The 25,829-nt window shown below is 34.6% G+C and overlaps 1 protein-coding gene across 1 annotated transcript; it reads right to left on the reverse strand.

Annotated features, from left to right (window-relative positions):
- Positions 1-295: 295 nt before the first annotated feature.
- On the reverse strand, positions 296-25,599 carry LOC311429220 (kinesin-like protein KIF15). The gene is made up of 26 exons (XM_084540334.1): positions 25,463-25,599; positions 24,569-24,692; positions 22,874-22,965; positions 21,923-22,132; positions 20,636-20,813; positions 20,202-20,343; positions 17,715-17,856; positions 17,204-17,398; positions 16,191-16,298; positions 15,350-15,455; positions 14,661-14,826; positions 13,195-13,345; positions 12,091-12,176; positions 11,597-11,672; positions 11,272-11,358; positions 9,954-10,058; positions 9,031-9,153; positions 7,423-7,569; positions 6,435-6,542; positions 5,968-6,132; positions 5,400-5,509; positions 4,283-4,355; positions 3,645-3,682; positions 1,824-1,989; positions 1,256-1,387; positions 296-979 (listed from the first exon to the last, which is right to left on the reverse strand). Exons 2-26 carry the CDS (start codon positions 24,591-24,593, stop codon positions 917-919), a joined length of 2,994 nt encoding a protein of 997 aa, XP_084396460.1. The 5' UTR covers positions 24,594-24,692; positions 25,463-25,599; the 3' UTR covers positions 296-916.
- Between the last annotated feature and the right edge of the window lie 230 nt (positions 25,600-25,829).

A 25,829-nucleotide genomic window follows, 5' to 3' on the forward strand; every position in this document is an offset into this window, starting at 1 on the left:
ATTTACTGTCACAATATACATCAGAGGTTTGTGTTCTGCTAATAAATTTGCTACAGTTCCCTATCTTAATTGTGATTAAGGCAATTTATACTGTATTCCTAAAATGTTTTGCATAGCTTCAGACTGTTTCTTAACATTTCTATCTTCTGTTTGATAAGAAAAGTGTTGCAAAACACTTTTATATAAGCACTGTAGGATATGATTTCAAAATCTGCTGGAATTATGCACTGGAGAAAAATAGTTTTTTGAAAGCATTTTAATTTCAAATAGAGAAAGAAGAATACAAAAGCCAAAATATATTTACAGTTTTATTTACAAATCCAGTATGGTCATATTTCTCCTTTATTGAACAGACTACATATAATTAGCATTTTGAAAACGAGTAAGTATTAACAGTTATTAAATTTGATAAGTTCATTTTAACTCACTACAAACATCCCTCCTTTAAGATAATAAAAAAATCAAAGAAATTATGCCTTTAAAAATTCAGCTCAGGTAGAAAAAGTAGCATTTCAGAAGATTTCAGCAGGGACCTGAATAAAAGCATGGAAGGAATAAGGAATCCTAGTATGTTTCCAGAGAGAAAGCTTTTCCCTGACAAAGTATAAAAAAACTCAGGACATATCTTGCAGCACCTATACAAAAATCACATTTTGAAGAGTTACAGAACCCCTTCAATAGGAAGGTATTAATATGTCGATGAAAGCTGCCCACTTACTTAAGTAAAGTTCTTCACTAAAAGTTGTTACTAGCAAAAAAAAAAAAAAAAAAAAAAAAAAATTGATTGTTCCGAGTACAGCAGACAACACTCAACAGCAACAGTGAAGTTTGACAACTGGCTTTTGCTTATGCTGTACACTTGAAACACAGAGCTTTGCAGGTTTGTGTGTGTCATTATAGCTGATCTATATGATATCTACATGTGAAATCTTTTAGTTTCTTTCAAGAAAGCATTTTCAACTCGTAGTTTCTCAGTCTCCTGTAAAACAGAAAAAAAGATATTTAGAATTTTTCATATTTGTAAGTAAATGATAACTATTTGTCCAAGCGTTTTGAACACTTGAGGAAATAAAAAGGTAATTCTTGTTTGGGGGACCGTGAAGAGGCAGACCGGCCATGACCTACACAGCTGTATAAGTTCAGAGGTGTCCATTACTCTGAAACAGAAGAGCAAGAATGTTTTGGAAAGTTTTGAACTTTGCTGTCCTCTACATCACATCATTACTCCATCTGTACTGTACTCTCTGAAACTTACCTCAGTAAGTTTAGCGTAATCTTTCTTCAGTTTCACAAGATACTGAATCTTCTGGTTTAGATTTTGATGACCAAGTAATTTCCCATTTTCCTCAGCAAGAGTGTTAACTTGCTTCCTCAGCAAGTCCATTTCCTGTAATTAGTAAATACATAGTGTACATCTTGCTTTAGACCCTCCTTCCCTTTTCGGACAAAATATCTTGTTTAAATCTGCTTAACATAGTAACGTTCAACTTTGTTGTAACATATGATGCAAGAGTTAGCTGTCCAGGCAACACATCTTTGTTGCATGTCTCCTCAGGTGCTACACTAGATGCCTCTTAAGGTCAAACGCATCATTTGATTTGTACTACAAACTTTAACAGAGTTCTGTACCCAGAGTTCCACTGGTGTTTCACCAGTGCACCAGTAAACATTACAAATATAACCAACTAATCTGTTACACAAAACATTTTCAGAGGCGGTCTGTGATTGCTAATTCAATTCTAATTCACAATATTATTGAATTAGCAACAGCTCTACATCTACTGAATAAGATTTTACCATAAAAGACAAAAATTACATATAACCTTTCCAATTCTGTCTCTCTCTTCATACGTTTCCTCCAGTTTTGATCTAATTTCTTCTTTTTCATGAAATGCTTTCAGCTCCAAAGCTCTAGTTCGTTCCATCTCCTGTGTCATTTCAAGACAAATATTCTCCCTGATTCTGAGAGCATTCTTGGTCTCTTCTAATCTGCCAATAAAAAAAGCATCACAAAATATTGAAAAACCAACATAAATGGCGTACAAGAGAAATACTATGTCAGCCTCAGACACAGAAGTAGACTTTTAAAGACATCCTTTTGACAGAATTTATTTTCCCTAGAACTCAGTGCGAGCAGAAGGAAGTCACATCTACTTCACAACTCTTGTGCTTAATACTGTTTTAAACAAGGCCATGTTTTGGAACTGACCTTTTTGGGAAGCGTGCTGTTTCTAATCCAGGATGAACAACACTCACGAAACAGAAAATAGAATCAGACTACAAGATAACTTAGTATTCACTTAAGGCATGTAAATTTGCCCAAGGAACTCTGTTGCAGTTCAAGTTTCCCCTGAACTGCTTGTTTGTATGTAGCTTTTCCCTAATGCCATTTTTGCTCAGAAACATTTCTGAACACCACAGAGATGTCCAAGTTCATCTGGCCTAATAACAAAATAAGGACTGCCCCTTTGAATAGGTGTCTTGTCTGCTGAAAATATTTTAATTCTATCAGTCTCACAGAATATTACAATCCTTATCAAACTCAGCAGCATGTCTACTGATATGAACAATTGTAGTTTTGCATTCAGCTATTGTATAAATTATAGTATTTCGTGTCATCAGTTTTGTTTCACCAAAGCCTGATGTTTAAGGCCAACTGTATGAAAATAGTATTCATTTACTATGTTTTTCAAAACATTTCCTCAATTACAAAAGGAATCTGTTTTTCCTCTCTATACGTTATTTGCTTGTATGAGACACTGTAACACTATCACAAAGCACGTTTCAAAGAGCAGACAAGTATGAAAAAGCAATGGATTGAATAGTAAAATAACCCCTGCTCAAGACTAGGGCTTCAGTAAAAATTAGTATGAATTACTTTTGAAATGACTGTGTTAATAAAAATAATCTTCATCCTAAAAGAAGTTATTAACATAGAAAGCACACTGTTAATTATTTGGGTTATTGCCATTTAAGAGATTCAGCCAGTATGAGTCCCTGAAGCAATACAGATTAGGCTAAGAATAACAGGAACAGCATCTTCAAACTAATTTAATTCTTTATTTTATTTCCTGACTACTATCCATCCTTGGTGTGGCTCATGAGTTTCTAGGACTCCTTACACGTCAGTGCAAATACAGTCTAGAAATATTTTCATAAGTAGTTTTCCCTATTAGAGTTGAAATTTAAAAAAATAATCAAACAGCATAAAAACAATTAAATGAAGTTTATAATTGAAAGTATTTACAATACTAGTAAAGAAGTGAACAGTATTTCAATTTCATTTGCAAAGGAATTAATGTGCTTAGAAATCATCACATATAGAAGTATTCAAAACCCTACAGCATAGATCATTTTGAACAATTCAAAATTAAGTCCCTTCTAATCAAAGGTTTTCCTATGGTTCCACCTATTTCAGAGTATTCCCTGATACATTGTTAACCTTTCAGAAAATGTAGTAACAGGTGCTACCACCACCTACTGATGAAAAGGAGTAAAAACTTGACATATTTTGTAGAAGTGTTAACATTTCTAAAATGTATCTTTTATAATTTCAGATCTTGGACTTCTATTCCTTAAATATAACATTTGGTATTGATGAGTTTAATACAAGTCTCCAGTTCAATAAGTAATATTAAACTTACTCTGCTTTCATTTTCAGCATCTCCTCCATTGCTTTATTCTGTAAAAGTTCAAAATATTAGTTACATTCATAATACTTAAAGCATGTGTATCTATTTAAAATGATTTGTTATTTACCTGATGCCAAGTATCTAATTCCAAAAACTATCAAAATCATCCTACCACCAAATAATTCACATCTCTAACATTCACTATAACTTCATCTCCTGGCTGTATGGACATATTTCCATTTCATGCTAGAACAAATGACCCACAGCAATGTCTGTGTTCATTCACACAGAGCAGAGCTCTAGCAGGAGGTTCCTCTGCCAGGGAGATCCATGTCAACCTCTACTGTGACATTAGCTTCCCTTTGGCAGAGCCTTGCTGTTAGCAAATGACACAATCTTCACTTTCCAACTTCAGTGAGATGAGTCAGATTTAGTGACCTGAATCTCCATTATCTTATTGTGCAATCTGACACTCAGTTTACTGGAGTTAGACCAAGATAGAAAACTTATGAGGCGAGTACCAGGGTCTGTATCTGTTAGAATTCACTAAAAATCAACATTTGTTTTACTGGCATGAAATAGAAGAAAACATGATGAGTAATATTTCACAACAGGGAAACAGCCACTACTACATTTAAAGGATAATGTACCTTGGCCTGTCGTTCTTCAGCAATCTCCTCCTCTTTCTCTCTGAGTTGCTGAACATCAGTATGTTTCTGATCACTGGGAAGTCCAAGAATGAGAAAAGATTTTCACAAACATAGGAAATCAGTTGAAAAAACTACCAGTTTAATTTCAGTAAGCTGTTATGTATGTAGCTGTCTTGATGCATGTTCAGACTCAGAATAATGATCATCATAAAACAATACTAGAAAGGTTTAAAACTTTTACATTCCAAAAACATCACATTTTCCTTGGGTAGAACATAGTGAAACCAGTGCTCTAACGAAAACAGAAATGTAGTAACTACGTAACTGAATATTTTGGACAATTTCATGATTAAGGTATATTTTTTATTACCTGATGGTGCTCACTTGCACAGAGATGTTTTCGATAAACTTCATAGGCAAAGAAAATTCAACTCCTAATTCAACTTAGCATATGGGTGTTGTAAGCTACTGTTTACTAAGTTGCCCCGTAAAGATGATTTGTCATTAAATAACTAGAGTTATTTGCTGTCAATTAATATTTCTTTTTTCAAGACTTAAAATAGTGGGATATTTAATCCTTTACAAGATTGGAAAGGAAACCAAGAAAAAAGACAAGACAGAATAAAAATAATTCTGTCCAAAATTAAATAGTACAGATTATAGCTCAAACCAAAGCTTATGAAATCTCCCATTGAGGTAAACAGCAGCATGCCATCTTTTCAGAGAAAGTTCATTCCTTACCCTCCAAAACATTGATGGAGAACAGGTTCCATTTAACTTTTTATAAAGTTACATTGACTCCATTTGGACATTTCATATCTTCAAAATTCATAACTCCACAAGTATTGTGGCAATATAAAATACACTGCAATGTCTACTTGTCTAATTATTTTAGATTCTGTTTCATATTTCCTTTACAAAACTTTGTTGCATTTAATAATATGTGATTTAAAGGCAATACAATTCACAACTCAGTAATGGATTTTCATAGAAAAGACTGGATCAATCTCTAATTACATGAGCAATACACAAGATTGTATTTCAAATAAAAATTGTACATTTAAGTTTATTGTACTTTATTGCTTCAACTTAAGACAGGTTTTTTATTTTATTTTACCTGTTCTTGCTTACTCTCTGAGCTTCTGTAAGCTGGCTCTGCAAATTCCTGTTGTTTTCCACTAATATCTGCATTTCCAAACGCAAGTTCTCCAATTCACTTAAGTGTTCCTAAGCAAGTGAGATTGGAAACAATTTATTTGAATACAAAACTGAAATTTCTGTTTTCACTTTTGGGTGAACATGTTTTTGAGTAAAAACAGGAGACAAAACTATTTGTCAAAAAAAAAAAAAAAAAGCACAAAAACCTGGCAAAGATCTGCATGACCCTTCCATTTACAGCTTCAGTACAGATTTGGTTTTGAAGAAGTTAGAACAGTTTCATTAGCAAAGATGTTACCATCTGACATTCATGAACAGGAAGTCACTCAGTCCTTGGGAAAAATGAGACATATGAATGTCTTAAGCAAGTTGTCTCTGTTTGTTACGTGGCTAGGCAAAGACAAGACCAAGAACTGCCTTCCTGCATTAATGGACATAGTAGGAAGCAGAGCTCATTAAAAATCTGAACTCTGTACTCGGTCTTCCTTTAACCTTACAAATTGCCTGTAGAGCTTAACTCTTAGTACCTTCAGCCGCAGAATTTCATCATTTTTAGCTCTTCGTTCTTCATTCAGTTCACGTACAAGGTGTTCCAGAGTTATTGCAGAAGCCCTCCGATCAGCTATTTCTTGCTCATGAGTTTCTAAAATTTTTGCCAAATTCACATCAAAATTTGGGGGAGTTTTTGGACACTGGCAAGTTAAAAAGCAAAACAGAAAAAAAGTCCAAAACTATTAGTAAAGAACTGTTTCTCTTATGTATTGGTTATGTGCTTTAATAACTAATTGGATACATATGTTAATAAATTTCTAACACAAAAATCATCAATAATATATTAAAGTTACAAACAAGGTATGTAGGATTTGATTATTCTTAGACATGCAGTCATTTCTGCTTCCAGTCTGAAGCCATGCCATAAACTTTATTAGTCTTTTTCAATGAACTCTAATGATTATTATCAGGAAATTGTTTCCTCTTAAGAATGTCATCATACCTGGGGAAATGTTACTGAAGATGAGTCCACAAAAAAGCAATCTATTTGCTTCATTTTTAATTCATATTCATTCTTCTTCTTCTCCAGTTCTTCTGTCATTCTGTCCAACTATTAGAAATCCCAAGAATTAAATTAGATCATTAACACTCACAAAAAATAAAGCAGCCATCTCTGTTTTGAGCAAGCCAAGTACACAAGTGACTTTAGATTACCTTTGACTTCACCTTCATAGTTGTTTTATATATTTACCTAATAAATGTTAATCATTCAACAGTTGCATATAAGCATTTTTTAAAGCATACATACATTATATATTGTATGTAGCTAACCTGAATTTTCTTTGTAAAAGCTACTTGTCAAAATATGACTTGTTACAAAGATTTTATGCATATAGATTTAAACAATTTCCTCAAAAAGGATATGTCAACATGACGAAAGGATTATTCTTTTCAAAAAGACATATCCCTACTAGCATGTTTGCCAACACAAATATATATTAATTAGCACTATGACAGTTATAGCAATTGGAGTTGAAGTTTGCATAAAGGCTTAATGTAGCTTTTTGGTCTGCAAAGGCTCCAAATCACTCTGTCTGCATCATGTAAAGAGCTCAATTATCTCCATTACATAATGGTAATGTTTGTGGGTAAGTGTTAAGCAGAGAAGAAAGTAACCCCATAGGTTACATTGCTTATAATCTCAGGTTACTCTGTCATTATATGCACAGGTAATTTTACTCTACAAAAATATTTTACTGTGAAGGCAATCTCAAGATACCATTACCAAAATATTCCAAAATACTTAGAAGTTACCTAGGCTTTTTTCAAAAGCTTGTGAACTTTTATTTTACAGGAAGAATCATTGCTCTTCAGGAGTACTGTGCACAAGATACTTTAAAACTTTACAAAGTAAAATGTTTTCCAGAAGCTATTATTAACCACAACTCCCTCCCACAGAGCTAATTATTGGAAGAATTTCCTTGTTTTACCTGTTCCCTGAGTTCCTGGATTAAAGCTTCTTTCTTTGTTATGTCTTGCTGTGCACACTGAAGCAATGCATCATGTTTCTTAGAGGCCTCTGTCAGTCTTATCAGCTGATCAGTGGTATGCTGCAAGTCTTCACACAGAAGGTCTCTCTATTTTAAGTCAGTGGATGAGTAAAAAGACAATTACTACTCTAAAGCAGATGTTTTATCCACCCTAGCAGCAGTGACAACAGCTACAAGCACCTCTCTTTTCCCTCCACTTTTTCTTTGTGAATTGTAGCAAGCATTCATCTACAAATTTCTTATTTTGGCAAGTTTTCTATGCCCATTGTTTGGGCTGCACAAAAAAAATATGAGAACTTGCTTACAATATAGTTGCAGTGAGATACTTGTGGGAGATGTTTAGAATTGACAACTGTTTTTAAGTTTAATATAAACATAAAAATGAGATACAATTCTGTAAATAAGGAACCAGAAAAGAATGTATAGATTTTAATCTATACCGAATCAATGATTACAGCCCTTTTGATATACTGCTATTGTGCAGATACCTCTCAATTCATTCTAGGATCTAGACTCCCATCCCTGATCTGGTAGGGCATCATACTTCCACCAAATGCGCTAACCTGGAAGGAGAAGCAATACCTAGTATTTTAAATACTACCCTGGGCTAGATTTGATAGGATCATGATGTCCACCAAGAAAGCATGAAGGAGTATTTTATGTACAAAGTCAAAGAAGGGGAAACTGCTTTTATCAGTAGATAGATACTACACCATTAACCTTGAGTGTAAGGAATTATTACCTGCATGTTAAAAAAAAAAAAACAAACAAAACAGAAAGCTATTCATTTGGCCAGCAACTTGGGTTTGGATGTCAACGTCAAAGTTAGGTATGAGAGTTAGTGAAGATAATCTGTTTATTAACCTTAGCAGAAATGTATTTAAGAATGGCTTTTGGGAAGGAAATGCTGGAAGACTTCATGGGTGCTATATGATTGGACATAACATATGGGACTGATTATCTTGTAGAATCTGAAATTACTTTTAAGGACAGGCTGTTGGCGTTGCCTGAAGGACATGTTTACCAAAAATAACAGGGAGGGGGGTTAACAGGAAAGACCAAATTAAAAAAGAAAAAGTACAATTTTAAAAGGCAAAGATGTACTTGAAGCAAGCATGCTTTCTAAATCTGTTTCCAGCAGGTGGAGCTTTTGGTTAAAATTATGAGTAAAGAAAAGAAGCTATTGCATATCATAGCAGTGGTGGAAGCGAGTGTTAAATATACATTCTTCTACCTACTTTAATTTCTCAGCTGCATCATCTAATATTGCCATTAAATTCAGCTGATGACTCCTCAGCAGCCTTGAAAAAATTAAACCAGGCTTTTAGCATAGGTTTTTAATGAAGTAGCTTATAAAATATTTATGTTGAGTAATGTGATAATTTAACAGAATTTGTCAGGTATCTCATTAAAAATTCCTTTAAGAGCAGCCTGGCCAGCTTTAGCTTGAATTAAAATGAGGTTAAGTTTTACACAAGTATTTTAAGCAAAAAACACATCCAATTAATCTGTTAAATAATCATAATACACCACCATAAATGTTTTTACCTCAATATTGTCTGCTATTTCTTTTCTCTCCAAGGCCTCCCTCAGTTCTTCAATCTTCTTCTCCTGATCCTCTATGATTCCTTTGCTTTCTTCTTTTGCAGCCAGAACAAAATTATACTTGCACTAAGATTAAATAAATTTAGAACATTTTAGGAAAAAATGTTATCAAAATACTTTAGCAAATATAAATAAATGCGTATCACACATCTTACATTAACAACTACAAAACAATGTTTAAAAATCTCATCTGTGTCAACGACTTGTGCCATATCATACTTGTTAAATTGTACAAGACATTTTTAATAATGAATAGTCAGAACAATAGAAAAGAACATACATATTAACCATCAAAATCATTATTGATAAAAACAGGTAATACACAGAAATTGTTCTCGTGAACATTTTCTCCGTAGGACCTATAGTTCATACACGTATAGATGGAATCTAAAGCATTCCATGGGTTCTCTGAGTTTGCAATCCAAACATTTTAATAAAGATGAATCGTATTTATTAAGTCATGTAAACAGCTTTAATTCTTCATATATGTTTACAGATGTAGAACATGGTTATCTCAGCTACAAAAAACCTCACTCATAAATGAATTTATGGTTCTACTTCAGTTGTTCATGTCTTAAATTGCCAATTTCTGAGAAAATCTAAATGTGACTGTCAGCTGAGAGCAGTTTACAGGATGTGAATAGGTCCCTTTAGAGACACTGCTCTTTACCCACCACGTGGAAAGAGTTCAGTTTTCAAGACAGCCTCAGGCATAAAATGTTCAGAAGATTTCAACATGTCAAAACAAAGAAGTTTCCTTCTAAAACACTACAGCAAGTTATGCTGTTTGAGACCCATGATAAGACATGTCATTGCCTTCCATTTCTGAAAAATGACACCATGTCCTTCAAAATGACAGAACATACATTTATATCCTCCAGCTCTCTTGTTAGGCCATCTATGGACTCGGTTTTATGATTAATTGAAGACCTTAGCTCCTGGATCTGTCTCATCAAGTCAGTTACAACTTCCTGCAACATAAAAAAGTTAATTCCTTTTTTTTTAAAAAAAAAAAAAATTAACATAAAATACATGCATAAAATACATAAAATATATGTATAAAATAAGACAGACAGTTTTTTAGTATTAGACTTTCTTTGGTATATTATTTGTCAATCTGAAATTTCAAACACATTTGAAAATTAGGTCCCAATATGCACATTTAAATGAGTAACAGGGAAATTTGTTGTTAAATTATTACCTTTTGTTCTAAGCACTTATATAAAGACTTAAGCTGCCATGTTCATTATAGGAGAAGACTAGCCCTCAGATTTAGTCTCAGGCTGTCCTGAGTTTCTAACAGAATAGAAGTACTATAGTTTAAGGTTAACGTGTTTGCAAAGGAAAAAGGCACACAAGAAACATGACAGCACTGAGACAGTACCAGATTCTACTGACCTTACACATTGATTTTTTATTTTTAGCATGGAAAATCCATAATTTATCAATGCATCATTCTGGATAATAAAAGCATTATGTGATTTTTTATACCCATCTTACATACAGCATAAAAAAATGCTTGTGCTATGGGAACTTCTCCTATATAAGCTTTCAAAATGGTGGAGCAATCTTTTCATGTAGGAGTGTTTTGATTTTATTAATAAGATAGTCACATTCTTACATTACCTTCCTTACTTTTTCTATTAGCTCATTACTAGATGAGACTAGAAAGCCCTATTATTAACCAGGGGTATTATACGTTATTTCTGCATGGAATGTTTTGTTCAGCAGACAGCTGAAACCGACTGGAAAAGGTTCTTCAGCGAGAGGGTGGTCAGGCTTTGGAACAGGCTCCCCAGGAAGCGATCACAGCACTGAGCCTGCCAGATTTCAAGAATCATTTGGACAACACCCTCAGACACGTGGTCTGATTTTTTGGATTGTCCTTAGGGGACCAAGGAATTGGACTCTATGATCCCTGTGGGTCCCTTCCAACTTGGATATTCTATGATTTGCTCTGTTTTCCTTCAGTTATCTTGTTTTCTCTGAATGCAAACCAGTTTCCTATCATCCTGCAAACTCCACGCCAGTAAATGGCAGCATTGATATCATGTAGACATGCAGCCAGAATGGTCTAGAATCACAGAATTACTAAGTATCATAGAAAGTCTCTGTGCTTTCAACTCCACCACAGAGCATAGTTACCTGCAGAACTGGGTATCAGTAACAGAAATAAGCTCAAACCTTATCTGCATCATTTGTCTTCTTCAGAGAAGCAATAATCTCTTCAGCAGCAGCCAGCTCCTGTTCCAATTTCTGCACTTTTTCTTCCTGAAAGAAATAATTACGAAGGAGAGATTTAATTACTTTTGAAATATACTTTGTATAAGCTCAAAGCTTTTAAAAAAGTGGAATTAACTAAGTTGTTTACCATAAAAATTAAGCAGTAGCTTAGCAAAACAGTCAGACTTGCTGGTAATCTACAGAACAGTCAGTTCACCAAAAAACTGCTATAAATGTACACAGATATCTATGAGCATGACTTAGCCATTCAGTTCTGCTGTTGTACCTGCTGCTCAGACCGTGTCACCATGTCAGAAGATGGTGTCTCCACCTGTGTTTTTTCAAGTACTTTCAGGAGCTCCCTGGAGAAGGGAAAAAAAGTATTTCTGGTGAGAAATACGATCAGAACATAAGAGATTTTACAAGAATCAAGTCATGTAAGTTCATTCTTGTTTGCTCTTGTTTTTTTGTAGAGTTCTTTAACTATAGTCTTATATAATAACGAGAAGCATAATAGTTTAGTTACCAGCAGTGGAATTTTATCTTCAACATGAAGAACGATACTTGTAATGAAATTACACTTGCAGTGCAAATGTCTAACTGAACAGAACAACACCTCACTTTAATATAGGTTGGATAAAACAAGAAGTCCGTTATATCTCCATCCAGCTGGGGAAGAACACATCTACTAACAGGGTCAACTACCAAATACAAAACCTAGCATAGGACAAAACCAATGAGGTCAGATAAAAACAAATGCCACAACTAAATAAAACTCACCTTGAATTGTTTTCTTTATCTTCTTGTAACTGTAATGTTAGTTTTTGATTATGTTCTTTTTCTGTTTCCAGGAGTTTCAATAGGTTCTAGAATATCAAAATATACATTGTTATAAGAAGCTATAATATAAGGCCTTTACACTAATTGAAGCCAAAATCGAACTCTAAACAGATCCTAAGGTAACTGGAAAAGAAAAAATAAAAACAAACTACAAAACCTTAAATAGAAAGAGATGTTTAGTTTTGTCCTGGACAAATTAAAACTAAACTCTGTTTTATATTAAGAAATCAGCTCTTTCTACATGCCATTGATAATAATTCCCTGTGGCTGCAGTGTTCCTCAATATCCAAGTCTTCAAAGGTAGAAATCAGGATTTTCCAATGTAGATTAATTGGAAGTGGAAAAGCTGTTTCAAATTCTAACCAGCAATTCAAGATCTTTGACTAACAGGAATTTGAAATCATGACTTGTCAATCTGTTAGTATTCCTTTCAACACTGAAAGGGAAATCAAACTTGCTGAGTAGGCAAACAGTGTACACTGCAGAAAACTTGGGAATATCATTTGCAAAAGCCCTTGAGCAACCTTATTGCTGTTTTGCAGTCATTGCAGTCTGACAGGCTTTCAAGGACAGCATCAACTAAATTGCAGGACGCTGACCCCCCACAAAAAGGCATAAAGAATTTTAACAGGATCACATCCACTATACAAAGCAGTTTCTTTAAAAAAAAAAAAAAAAAAAAAAAAATGGAATAAGCAAACTAGTTTTAGTTAGCATTAAGATATGAAATTGAGAGCATTTAGGTGTCAGGGTTCTTTTCTGCAGCAGTTTCTTATTCCTTTGCTAGTTAACTCATTTTGCTAAAAATTTCCACTGCAATTTCTTCAGCCAAAAGAACTGCTAGTACATCATGCTGATTATTTATTCTAGCCTGTATTTAAAAAATCTTGCACTAAGTTTTAGAAGAAATCTGGTTTTATCTTCAAATGAGATCACTAGGAAACCTGTTACCACCGTGGAACCTATTATCACTGATATAACAGGAATTAAACTGGCTATATGAGTAACTGTATAATAAAGTCTTTTAAAAGCTCTGACTCTTACACAAAGCTCAGTTTTCATAGCTTCAGTTTCTTGTCTTCTGTCCTCAAGTTGTTGCTTCAGTTGATCTGTCTCAAATTTTGCTACTTCTTGCACATTGTCATAGTCATCCTGAAGGCTTGCTTTTTCTTCAAGAATCTTCTCATGTTCTAACCTTTATTCAAAAACAAAGAAACAACCCACAGTATTAAGAGCTTGTTTCCTTACAGAAATACCCCAATCAATTGTGTTTTACAAGCTTCAGTGAATCCAGTTATTTTCAAGAAAAGTGACTAAAACAGATTTTTTTTAAACACTCAAACCCCAAATTTATGAAAGGCACAGGAAATTTAAAAGGCAGTAGCAGAGAAGGCAGAGTACTCCTTTTGACCCCTAGAAATAATCTACTTCTTGCCAAATTCTATAGCAATGTCAGTCACCGTGACTTGATAATGGCATTCAGCCAGGTTTTTTTTTTTTTTTATTTTTATCCAGTTGTTGGACAAAAAACCTCTGTAGCTATTAGAATGTTACTGAGCACCTACATCTGCTTAGCTGATGTGTTCTTTATTCCATGTAATTCCTTCATATATTCCAAAGGGAAATAACCCAGACTTTCCCAAATTGCAATCCTTATTTCATTTCATCTTTCACAGAAGTGAAAACCAAAGAAAGGTAAAAGAACTGCTAAACAAGTGTTAGGAATCATGTTTTTAGTGGAGAGCCTCTGGTAAGAATATTTACTGTACATCCTCCAGAAAAGTCAGTACTTTTGCTAACACAAGGCATCAAGGAAACCACAACACTGAATTTCAATTGCTGCTTCCCAGTCTCACAACACATCACTCAAAAAATGACTTCCGCTAAGACATCACCCGTTATAGCGCAATAATGTATTTAAGCTTTCCAGGCAAGAAAAAAAAAAAAAGCCCTCCCCAAAGTAAAACAAACAGGAAAAAAAGAAACATCACAACTAAGTCACACTAGTGATTAAAAACCTCCTTGATTTCCAACTCCCAATAATGCCGAATGTTAATTAACGCATACAACCAAGCGAGCTGTTCAGGCTTCAGTGTATTTTTATGGTTTCTTTCTGCTTGTATTTTCAGATCAGCATCATCCTGTCACCTGTTTCATGTGAACAAGCTGAGGAGTGGTACTTGTTTTTTTCCCAGCTTAGTGTTAAAAATAACTATCATGCCTCTTTACTTATCTTCTGGAGATCAAAAAGCTTATAGGTTATCTCCTACTTAATGGGAAAATGCTACAAACAAATCAAAATTAAGGAAGTCTAATTTAAATGTCTTTTGCCATGTTTCATCACGCCTCTGAAAAGAACTGAGAAAAAAAAAAAAGGAAAGAACATAAGCACACAATAACAACTTTAAATAAGAGATGCAAAGTGCAAGTTTGAAGGCAGAAAAGAAGAACTAAATTAGAGGATGCATTCAGAAGAAAGGTTAAGACATTTTACCAAAATGCCAACATACCTGACACTGTCCAGCTGAAACTGTACATCCATATGTCTGCTAGAAAGCTGACTCATTTCCTTTTCTTGCTTTTCCTTAAAGGCATTATATTCCAGTTTTACAGCAGACAGCTCCTTGTCTGCAGACTGCAGGACAATGCGTAAGTCATGGACTTCACTTTTTAATACTACAGAAAAACAAAATATTTTTCATGTTACTGATTTGGAAAACTGCTAGATACAGGACACATAACAGCACGGAACATCTTGGGAAAGTCTAACAAAACCTTACACATTTTCAGTGGAATTAACTTTGAAGGTCACAGACAAGGACTTACTACTCAAAGTCAGTAAAAACATTGTCTTTGAAATGAAGTGTATGGACTAAATCAAAAACATTCTAGATGGTATCATCAAAAATGCCTCTATTTACATACACTGACAAAGAATTTCCCTTTATTTTTAGCTAACATTTTCTTTCTAAAATACTGTGTCCTGTCTGTTCATATCAGTCAGAGAACAATTATCAGTATTGTATAGTGTGCAAGACTGGGCAGAGGAAAAGCTATTCTGCAAGTATTTTATTTTAAGTCATATCTGTGCAACATCTAACATCTTAAACCCAAAGTTACACAGCATGTGCTATTGTTGATTCATGAAATTAAAACACCTCAAAACTTCACATGTGATTTCAGTGTTGCATAGACTTACTATCAGCCTTGCTTTGAGCATCTTGGAATTGTTTTTCAAGCAATTTTATCTGCTCAAGTAGCTCCTGACGCTCTTTACTCCAGTCATTCCTTTCAGATGAAAGAAGCTAGAGGAGAGAAGTAAACATTTTAAATGGAAGGAAACATAGGGGTTGTGTCACAGAGCTGTAATGATAATGTTAAGAATAGCTCAGGAGCTAACACTTAATGTCAGTGAACCTGAAATCCACAAAAGTCCAAGAAAACGTACTCCAACATAGCTGAAGAAGTTACCTTATGTAAAGGGGAAAAATCATTTAAAAGCAACCACAACTTGAGAGCTGAAACCTACTCTAAAACAGATCTATCAGAAATGGCACTGATAGAGAAAGAGAGCAAGCCTTATTCTTTGTTTTCTATGTTAAATCAAAAAATGTTTAAGACTAGTAAATATTTTATGTATTAATGACTTTTCAATTCAGTTTTAACTGAGGAAAGAAATATATTCACACATTCTTAAATTTAAGATTTCCTTTTGTGTTTATTCCTGTTTCTCCAGAAATCATGAAGCTGGCCAAAAGCAAGCACGGACATCTTGAATGTTCATTTGCTTATGTTTTAGTTTATGATCAAGCAGGCTCAGAATCACAACCTAATCATTTATTATTTTTAAACTGCAGTGTTATTCTAATTTAGTCCATCTTTCTGCATAGTCCTGAGCTATGATGCTAGTACATTTTTCAAAAATCAAAATGCACGTAGTGTTTCTGACCTCGCTGAGTGACACAGTAGTTCAAGTGCGGTAGATAGCACCTTGACATAGAGACACTCAAATATAAGCCTACATTATATTGTTCTCTCACCTCCTGTATTTGTGCAGAATGATGCTCCAGTTTATTAATTTGCTGCTGGAGTTTCATATTCTTGCTTTCCTCTTCATCCAGCTTTGTCTGCATTGTGCTCAGTTGCTCCTGTGACACAACAGATATCCAAAATTAGAACAGCCATCTTCCAGTTACTCTCACATGCCATATGGCAGTCTGTGCATATTGAAAATAAGCGTCAACTTTTGTTTTTTTTTTAAACGACCTAAACCAACAGAAAGCAGAACATTCAAAAATAGACTGGTAACCTCAGTAGCTGATTTCTCCCATTGCCAACTAAACTGTTAGAACACAGGGAAATCCTTCAGAGAATACAAGGACTGAATCCTATAAGCTCTTATATGTGTGCTTAGTTTTCAGACACGCATCTGTCTTACGCATCTGTAAGACTTGAAAATGAAGTTACTAAAAATCAACACTGGATACATTCCTTAAAAGAATTTTGTCTGTTTTTCAAGGTGTGGGGTTTTTGGTTTTGGTTTTTAATATCTGCACTGACCTTTAGCTCCAATTTTAGAGAGTAGTTCAGATAACATTGTAGCACTCTATGTCAAAAGACTCTCCTTTTGCTTTAGGAAAGATACAAGACAATGGCAATATTTGGCAGGTGTCTTTAAAAAATGCACTTATCTACACTATGCTTGGGTATTGTTCCAAATGTTGCTGTCACAGACTCATCAGGAAGTTTCCTTAGAAACAAGGTATCAGACTAGAATAGTAGAAGTTTAAGTGTCCTATATATCTCAAACTAAAATTTACAAAGTAAATAGCTATTATATAGACAAAATGCATACCAAGTTTCAGCTCCATATACGATTAAGACATACAATGTATAATTAAAGAACTTTTTTTTTTAGCAATGGCTTAAGTGTTCTTTATATGCATTAGTTTTCCATGCACGCTGCAATATATTTGGCAAGAGCTACTTTCATGTCCGACTTGCTTTATAATAAAATTATACACACACTTCAGTTTTTATTCAGAACATTCACCTGTGCTGCTTTGAGCTCCTCTGCAATGGCCTCGTATGCTTGTTCATTCATCTCAGGGGGAACTGGCTCTTTAAAAATGTCATCCATCTCTTCAGAACACTGGAAATCTTCAGAGTGATAATCTGAAATCTCTGGGCTTATTCGTGGCACTAGGCGAGATCTTAGCTGGTAAGCTTTTGTTGGAGTTGTTATGTTCTGTTACAAAGATTACAGAGCAGTCTTTATTTTAACTGCAAAAATGAATTAGACTTTATCTAGTAATGTACTTCACAGTTCTGTAGGCAGAATAATGAAATAAAATGCTCAAAGGCCTTTAGTTCTAAGCCACTACACTTTCAGATTTGTCATCTGATTACAGTAGCAGTCATTTAGGAAATACATCAAAACACAAAAGCAGCATTCCTTGTTTACCACAAACATTACAGTAGCAAGGCTAAGGGATCATATAAATGAAGGCCTATGCTCTCACACAACTCTGGAGTAAGCACATGTGTTTAACTTATTTTCTTACCTTAAGAGTTTCTCTATGTAGCTTATGCAACTGAGAGACTTCTCGGCGCTTGTGTGCTTTAGTTGCCTCCAAAATGTTCTCAAGATGTTGGTTTGCTTTCCGAAGGGATTGAAGTTCTGATTCCAGTTCCATATGCTTTTTCCTGTTTAGGAAGTATTTTAATACTGTGAAAAACTCTCCATCAGTAAGAACAAGCTGTAGCACTGCCAATGAGCATCATACTGAAAAGTTGAACTCTTGGCCAAACACTGAAAAGCATTATTTTGAGAAGAAAGCCACTGCTGCTATATTAAAAGTTTAAAAAAACAAAAAGTAAGCTAAGAAGCTTATTTGTGCTTGCATAATGAAAAAAAGCAGATGGATAACTAAATATGTCAGAAAAAATCCATTACATGGTAGAAAATAAGCTGAGAACTCTGCAATTCCTTTTATGAGCAAGTGATATCACCCCTACCACTATGGCTTTAAGCTTTAGAAATGTTATCCAGTTATACGAGAAGTCTGAACTGGTGCTTGCCAGGATTAAAGAAAATCCTTTAAAGATTTTTTTTTTCCCCTCCTCTGGAAATGCTGCTCTTTTAAGATTATTTTGCCTTATAGGAGTACTTTAACTGAAATCCAACAGTTGAGTAGAAATTTAGGAATAATTTCCATTAGGCATTTTGCAGAGCTACATGCTGGTACTGTGACCATGGACCTTACTGACCTAATTGTAAGGTCAAAATGTACAAAGGAAATCCACTATTTCATCTTTTGGCAGTTTAATGTTATCATTTTGCCTCATGATTGCACCTGCAACAAAACATACGGAACAGAGTAGAACTCTAGTTGTGACTGCTAAGAGACAGAAGAAAAATTAGCAGGGATTTTGTGAAATTGTTCGCTTTTGCTCTACTTATTCAGTTACAGCACACAGTTATCACTTGCATGCAAAATTAAGCATCCAGTTACTGTGAAACTGGAACCAAGTTTAATATTTAGTGGAATCCAGAGGTGAACTCTGTATGAATCTAAAGGTTCAAAAGCACCTTCCTGTTTGATTGCATTCCACTAAGACAAATGCCAATAATTGATATAAAAAAAACAAAAACAAAAACAAAACAACAAACATATGTACTATGAAGAAAGCAAGACATGCATAAATACATTGCATGGACAGGAAAGTGATATATTTAGATACGAATAAACCTTTCTAAGTAATGATACAGGACAACAGATACATTGCTGAATTGATAGACTCAGTAGATCACAACATTATGACTTACGAATATAAGATTTACCATACTCAAAACAAAGAATAAAAACAGATTTGTACAATTGTCTGAATACATCAAAAGGACATTACAGAGTTACTTTGTCAAAAAAAATTGGTGAGGCAAAAATCATAATGTTACTTTGGACCCAATGCTTCTAAAATTTAACTCTAGATTCACTGAAATCAAAAACATTAGGTACAAGTTAAAAAATAAAGATAACAAAAGAGCAACAGGTCTCTTTTGCCTTCCAGATTTATATTGCCTTCTTTGAAAATGCAGTTATTTTTCTTGTATGTTCAGTCACAGGACCTGAAATTTTCAGTAATGGCGTTTATCAAGTTAAACCATGCAATATCCACTGGCATGTGAATATAATATTATTTTTGCTAATAATAAAAACCTTTAAGGTACTGCTCAGGCCTTTTACATTATCTTCTGCTGGCCTCAAGCACTGACAGTAAACTTTTTAACTGTTAGTAAGGACTAAGTAGACCTGTATCTCATGTGTAGATGTCAAAGCAAATGGACATTAAATGAACTGTTGACACTATGCCTTTGCTCTCGTTTGAATTAAATCTTTGTTCCCATAACAAGTCTCAGGACGCTGATATTAACATCTTCTTAAAACCTTTGAAGTGGAGACAGAAATTAACAGGTTAGCCCAATTTTCTGGAATGCTTGGATTCTGCATTTATAGCAACTCCAGCTTGTAATCTTAAAGTTATGTTAAAGTCTTGTAGCACTAAGAAAAAAACAAAACTCCCCTCTCCTGCACCAGAAAAAACATTAACTATTAGTTCCTGTTATTGTTTCCATCTGTAGTAATTCAGTTACTGAAAATATTTGCTAGACATTGCTAAGTCAAACTCTTCCTGATACAAGAAGCAGGTAGCTTAAGTGGTTTCCACGGCATGTGCAACTCCTGCATGCTGTGAAGCATCATTTTGCATCTTAGGATCAAGAAGAGTTTTTGAAGAGACAAAGAAGTCTGAAATAATGTCTGCACTGTTGCTGGTTGCTTCACAGGTGTTTACAACTTTGGGAGTAATCAAGTTGACAAGTTGAACTGGAACAGGTCCTGCAGGCATGCCCTATTTTTCATGAACTCTCCCTCTTATACACAAAGAACATACTTTGACTGTATATTCAGGATCTGAATTGAACTTTTAAAAATCAATACCAGTAATTAGACATTTAACTGAACACATTTCTATACTGTTTTTTTTCTCACTTGGTTAGCTCTTTAAATTCTTCATATTCTTGTTTTGAACTTGCCAGTTCGCTTTGAGTTTGCAGCAGGCGTGCTTTCAGCTTTTCAACAGATGCCAGTGAGTTGCCTTCCACTGATATGGTGGTAGAATGTAAATGCTGACCTACAGAACAAACATACACCCTATGAAATCATAGAAAAGCTCAAATACCTTAAGTTTTACCAAAATGAAAACATTTTTAGGCTTTTGAACTACATAGTAATAGAGATGGAAAATGAATAAAATGAATTAGAGATGGAAAATGAATAAAATGAACTAAACCTGTTTTTAATCAAAATCTTCATGTATCACATTGAGGAAAGAAAAAAAACATGAAGACAATTTTCAACCCTACTTCGCACAAAACAGAAATACAGCAAACCTATTGAGCTCAAAGATATTAGCATATTTTTACCTCCAGTTGTTTTCTCTGTAGCTGAAGCTTGCAAAAAAGCTTTTTCTAGTTCTGCAATGGTCTGAGCATCAATTTCCTGTGCCTTTTTTACTGACTGTAAAGAACGAAGTCTTTTATTTTCCTCTCTGAGGTTATGATTCTCCATGGCATACTTTGCAATTCGTGGGTGTTGTTCCATCTGTGATAAGCAGAATTTTTTTCAACAGTTTTTATTTTACAGACAACATTATGCACATCTAGCTGCTGCTCTACTGTCTTTAATGAGCCTTGAGTTGTAATGGAAAAGGGAAAAAAGGTATTCCCTAGAGTGGTTTTATCTTCCCAAATGTTTTCTATTTATTTTCTTACTCCCTTGGAATCTGCCCTCAAAGAATACAGTGGGTTTATATTTTCTTTGTTTATTTTTTTTCTGGTAATAAAACAGCAGAAGCTCTCTTGGCTGCCCTCAACATCCCTTTTCAATTTCAACTTTGAGCTTTGGTTTTCTTAACACTATCCCTACACGCTCTATTAATGCTTCTGTAGTCTTTTAATGCCTGACCTGACTTCTGTACTACTTCCCCCTTCTCCCCTTCGCTTTGGAGACCAGTTATGAGATCCAGATTGATTCAAGCTGGTCTTCATATACAGCTATTACCCTTTTCCCTAAGTATAAAGAAGATTCTGTGCTTGGAAGAAATTGTTTTTGAAGAACTGCCTTCTCTCCTGAGCTTCTCTATTCTGCAGAGCTGCCTCACAAATGCTACCACCTACCCTATCCTATCCCAGTCCCTGAATAACCTGAAGCCTCAGGTATGTACTTTGCTATTTGCCTTCCAAAAACAGCTCCAGGATAGTATCACCTCTTGTTAGCCCATCTAACATCTGTTTGTTATCCCTCAGAAACATCCTGTATTCTTTGCATCCTGCTGTCTTGCCCTTTCAGCAGATGTCATGGAGATAAGTATCCCATAAGGATGAGTATTTGTGACTTTATGGAGTTACTTAAAGGAAGCTTGAACCTCTACCTACCCCAACCAGGTTGCCTGTAGTATACTCTCACCATAACACCATCCTTACTAGCCTCTCTTATGAGAACTCGTAAGCTCTCAACCCACCCGTTTCCCCTTCCAAAAGGGAACTCTATGCATTTGAGATGCTTCTTTACATAAAGGGACAAAATTTTACATCCTATTTTCTCCTGCCTTTTTTCCCAGAGAACTTGATTCCACCCATCAAAGGACTCTGTCACGAGCTAGTTTAACAAAACAAAATTGTTCTAGAAAGGAAAATAAACAGAAGACTTGCCTGTTCTCTGAGCATCTGCAATTCCTCCCTCAATTCACTGAGGAGATCCTCTTGCTCTTTTGGCAATAAACTTCCACCAGCTTCTTTATGCAATCTCTCCAAGCGAACAATATGGTCTTCACGGAATTTGACTATCATTTTATTGGACTGAATGAATTTCTCCTTCTTGGCACACAGGTCTTCTAGTTGAGCAATTTTTTCTAATAAATTCTTAGGAAGCACATATATGGATTAATGGCAGTGACAATTACACAAAATGAATCTGAAGCGTACATATCACATACATATATTGCCACAAATCATGCAAAACTCAGTTCACAATAATTTCTGTAAACACACGGACTAGCATTTATTTGGAGCAGATCTGTAGAGAACATCTCATATTAAGAACACAAATCTCACATTATATTTATTGCAAAAAATTCACTTAGAAGAAGCTCCAGTATGATCCCATCAACTAAACATTCACGGACAGTGAAGCACATCTGGTGCACCCCTAGAATGTCTCTTATGTCTCTTTCTGTTCAGTTTCTTCCCCCCAAAAAATGAATATTAATGATTCAGCACTGCACTATGACATTAACAAAAGCACAGAAAAATGCAGATGACAGAGGTTTGCCTCTAAAAGCACACTGTTGACCAAAACTCTGATTTAGCTAAATTTAAGTGATAGGTGTTTGTTTTCTGTTCAAAATTCATTTAAAAAATCCAACCAACCAACCCACCCTTTAAAACTAAACATACTATGAAAACTACCCTATGGAATGAATTTGAGGTGAAAGACTATTTTAAATACCACTTGACTAGCTTCCTTGTTACCAAACCTTATTGTCTTTGAACAGTGTTTTTTATTTAGAAACTAAGAAAATAACATGAAGTCAATTTCAGTATGCTCACTTGTCCCCCAAAGAATGCACAGAATGAACATAGGAATAATTATTGCTTTCTTACCTTCTTCTCACCTTCTGATTTCTCCCAGAACAGCATTGCTTCAATAAAGTTGTTCATGTAATTTATGCTATTTTTCCCATTTTCAATAGCACCTGTAGGGTAAGTCAAAGAACCAAATGCTAAATTTATTAAAATACCAGTTAGCCAAGTTTTCCTACACATGACAGTTATGTAAAGAAAATTTCACTAAATTCTTTGAACAACATAATTCCTCTACAAAAATCACGTCCATATCCACAGTAAAGAAGGCTAGACTATAATTCTTAGCCACCTGCAAGTGCTGGTAAAGAATGGAATCAACGTACGTAATTGTGTAATTAACAAAATTGTTCAAGCATTAAACAACTTTACAATGAACTTATTAAAATAAAAGAATCAGTTTGTTCTGCTGGGTGTATCTAATAAAATTCAAAACCCTTCTGAAATTAATTTGATAGACATTACTGGCAATATTAATCCACTTTTAATATGTGCAAACTGTAATAACTGTTTTATAAGAAGGAAATTCAGAAAAATGGATGTGAATTAAGTGGATAATTAGTGACTTAAACTGGAAGGAAAAGCATTCACACGAATTTAAACAGCTTTAACTCATCCATTTAGAAATGAAAATAGCTTTCCTTGCCTCATCCAGGCAAGCCCAATTATTTATAAGTACTAACCACCGTAGCATCTAGGTATAAAATAACTACCCTATAGTCAATTAATAGACTAAAAAAAATGCTATTATGTTTATAATGTCCCCACTAAGCAGATTTTATATTTTTGTTTGATCAAATATTACAAACATCACAATTTAATTGTATAGACTAAATAAATCTTCTATAATATTAGGTTCTGCATATGAACAGAAGACCAACCTCTCTTCAGCACTGAAGCATTATCCCTTGCTTTCCTTCAGAACTATCGCAAGTCTAGCAACAGTTTTGAGCCCTCTGTCCGTATTCTGGAAGTGACAAAGATTCACTGTCCCACAAGATCACTGACTTATTTTTACTGTGTAAATGTGCATAAACCCAGAGCAGTTATCTTTCCTTAGCAAAACTCAACCACAGATGATTTGTGTTAGACAAGACTTTCTAATTTTTAGAGTAACTTTCGACGCTGTATGTATTTCTTGATAGGGTCAGAAAAGAGGTGGTGACTCCGGAACACAGTAAGAGTTACAGGACCAAGTTTATTACCTTGTAATGCTACTGTATAACATTTGATTATTTCAGTGAGAAGAGATATATACGCATTCCACAGCTATGCTAGGATCTGTATTGCACCTTCCTGAAGGGGCAAAAGAAGAGGGGAGAAAGTCCTGTCCTGAGATTAAAAAGAATGCTGGGCATTATTTATTATTATTTGATGGGCATTATCAGCACCTTAGTGCCATGCCCCCCCTCCCAAAATATACAAGAAAACTTTTGGTTATTAAGGTTATTGAAAATACCGGGCAGCACACCCCTTATAAAATGGAAAAATAAATGTTGGTATTATGTAAATAGAAACATATCCCAGTACTCCAACACCACACGAACAACTTCTGCAAAATACTGGATATAAATACAGGCAACACGATCCATAAGACACACGCCAGCTCTATAGGTCAGTTCTTACAGTAACAGTAGTGGTTGAGAAACTTCATGAATTACACAAAGTTCCAGCACACTTAGCTACAAGAAGTTCTCCCCCCACCCCAACTCGTACCTTGTGCTACAGAGATATCACGCATAGATGGTACTGATGTAAGTTGTGCAAGCTGCTCTTTCAGCTTCTTGACCTCAGCTTGTAGCTGATTCACATTTCCTTGTGTGTCTTCATTTACCACAGCCTTTCGTAAATATTTAAGGGAAAAATCAGGAAGTACAAATGAGAACTGTATTCTAATGCATAGGATTAGATAAAACTCAAAGACTGCAAAGCAACAAGACTTTTTGACTTAAGAAAGAAAGAATTCATGGGTAAATGTTCAATTCACTGAGCAGCCAGTAAGTTACACTTTTGCTAAAAATAATGACTAAGAAATTTAATGTTTTCTGTACGGTTTGCTTTGGATCAATGTATAATGCTTAGCTTCATTGTTCAAAATGAAGGCGGTAGTTTCTAGCTTGATGTTTCACTTTCAACAATTCACTCAAATTCACTGTTTCACTTTCAAAATTCACTCATGAGAAATTTTTTTATATTAGCATATATAGAAACTAGATGCACTGAAATACCATTGAATGTAAGTGTGATGTCAACATCAATTTTTAGTAGATTTACTTCCATTTTACGTTTTCTAATGTAAATTATATGATGTAATTTACATTTTCTAATGTAAAGTGCTCAGAGAACAAGCAAAGAAAAACAGCATCAGCCATCATCAAGTCTCCAGCAGTCATAGTATATTCACAGTCAAAAGCAAACAAGTCCTTTTCAAAAATAATTTGTCAAAAAGACTGTTTGCTTTCTTGAGTATTTTAAAATATTATGTTCCTTTCACTTGGTGATAGCACAAGAGCTTTTGAATGAAGCTATTATCCCTGTTTGTAGATGTGTCGCTTAAATGACAAAAACCACATTTGCTTCAACCATAAAGACATTTCATAACTCATATACCTTGTTTTTAATCAACTTTGCTCGCTGAGCAAAATTAAGGGTGGACAGTGTTTCACCAAAACATCTGGATCCTGGATGGACGTTGGCAATTATACATGTTTTTGCATTACCACCAAGAGAATCCTATTAAAAAAAAGAAAGAAAGAAAGAAAATAGCTTTATCTGTAGGTTTTTGGCTATAGCAGGCAGCCTAGCACTGCAAAATAGCCACAAGCCTCAACACCACTCTTTCTCTAGTAAAGAAGGTCCTGTTTATGGTCTTCTTTGTAGTACAATCACCTAGAAAAAAATAACCACTTAAGAAATTAAGACCTCATGCAGTTACAATTCTCTTCAAATTTCTATGCATTTTGTTGTTGCATTGGAA

The sequence above is a fragment of the Aythya ferina genome, assembly GCF_964211825.1.
Source record: "Aythya ferina genome assembly, contig: HAP1_SCAFFOLD_440, whole genome shotgun sequence".
NCBI classification, from domain to species: domain Eukaryota; kingdom Metazoa; phylum Chordata; class Aves; order Anseriformes; family Anatidae; genus Aythya; species Aythya ferina.

Coding starts and splice junctions, on each gene's coding strand:
- LOC311429220 (XM_084540334.1), bottom strand. CDS start 24,593: ATGCGTGATATCTCTGTAGCACAAG. Junction 11,673..12,090: donor GATAAAGAAAACAATTCAAG/GTGAGTTTTATT, acceptor TCCCTTCTCCAG/GGAGCTCCTGAAAGTACTTG. Junction 6,133..6,434: donor CTTCAGTAACATTTCCCCAG/GTATGATGACAT, acceptor TTAACTTGCCAG/TGTCCAAAAACTCCCCCAAA.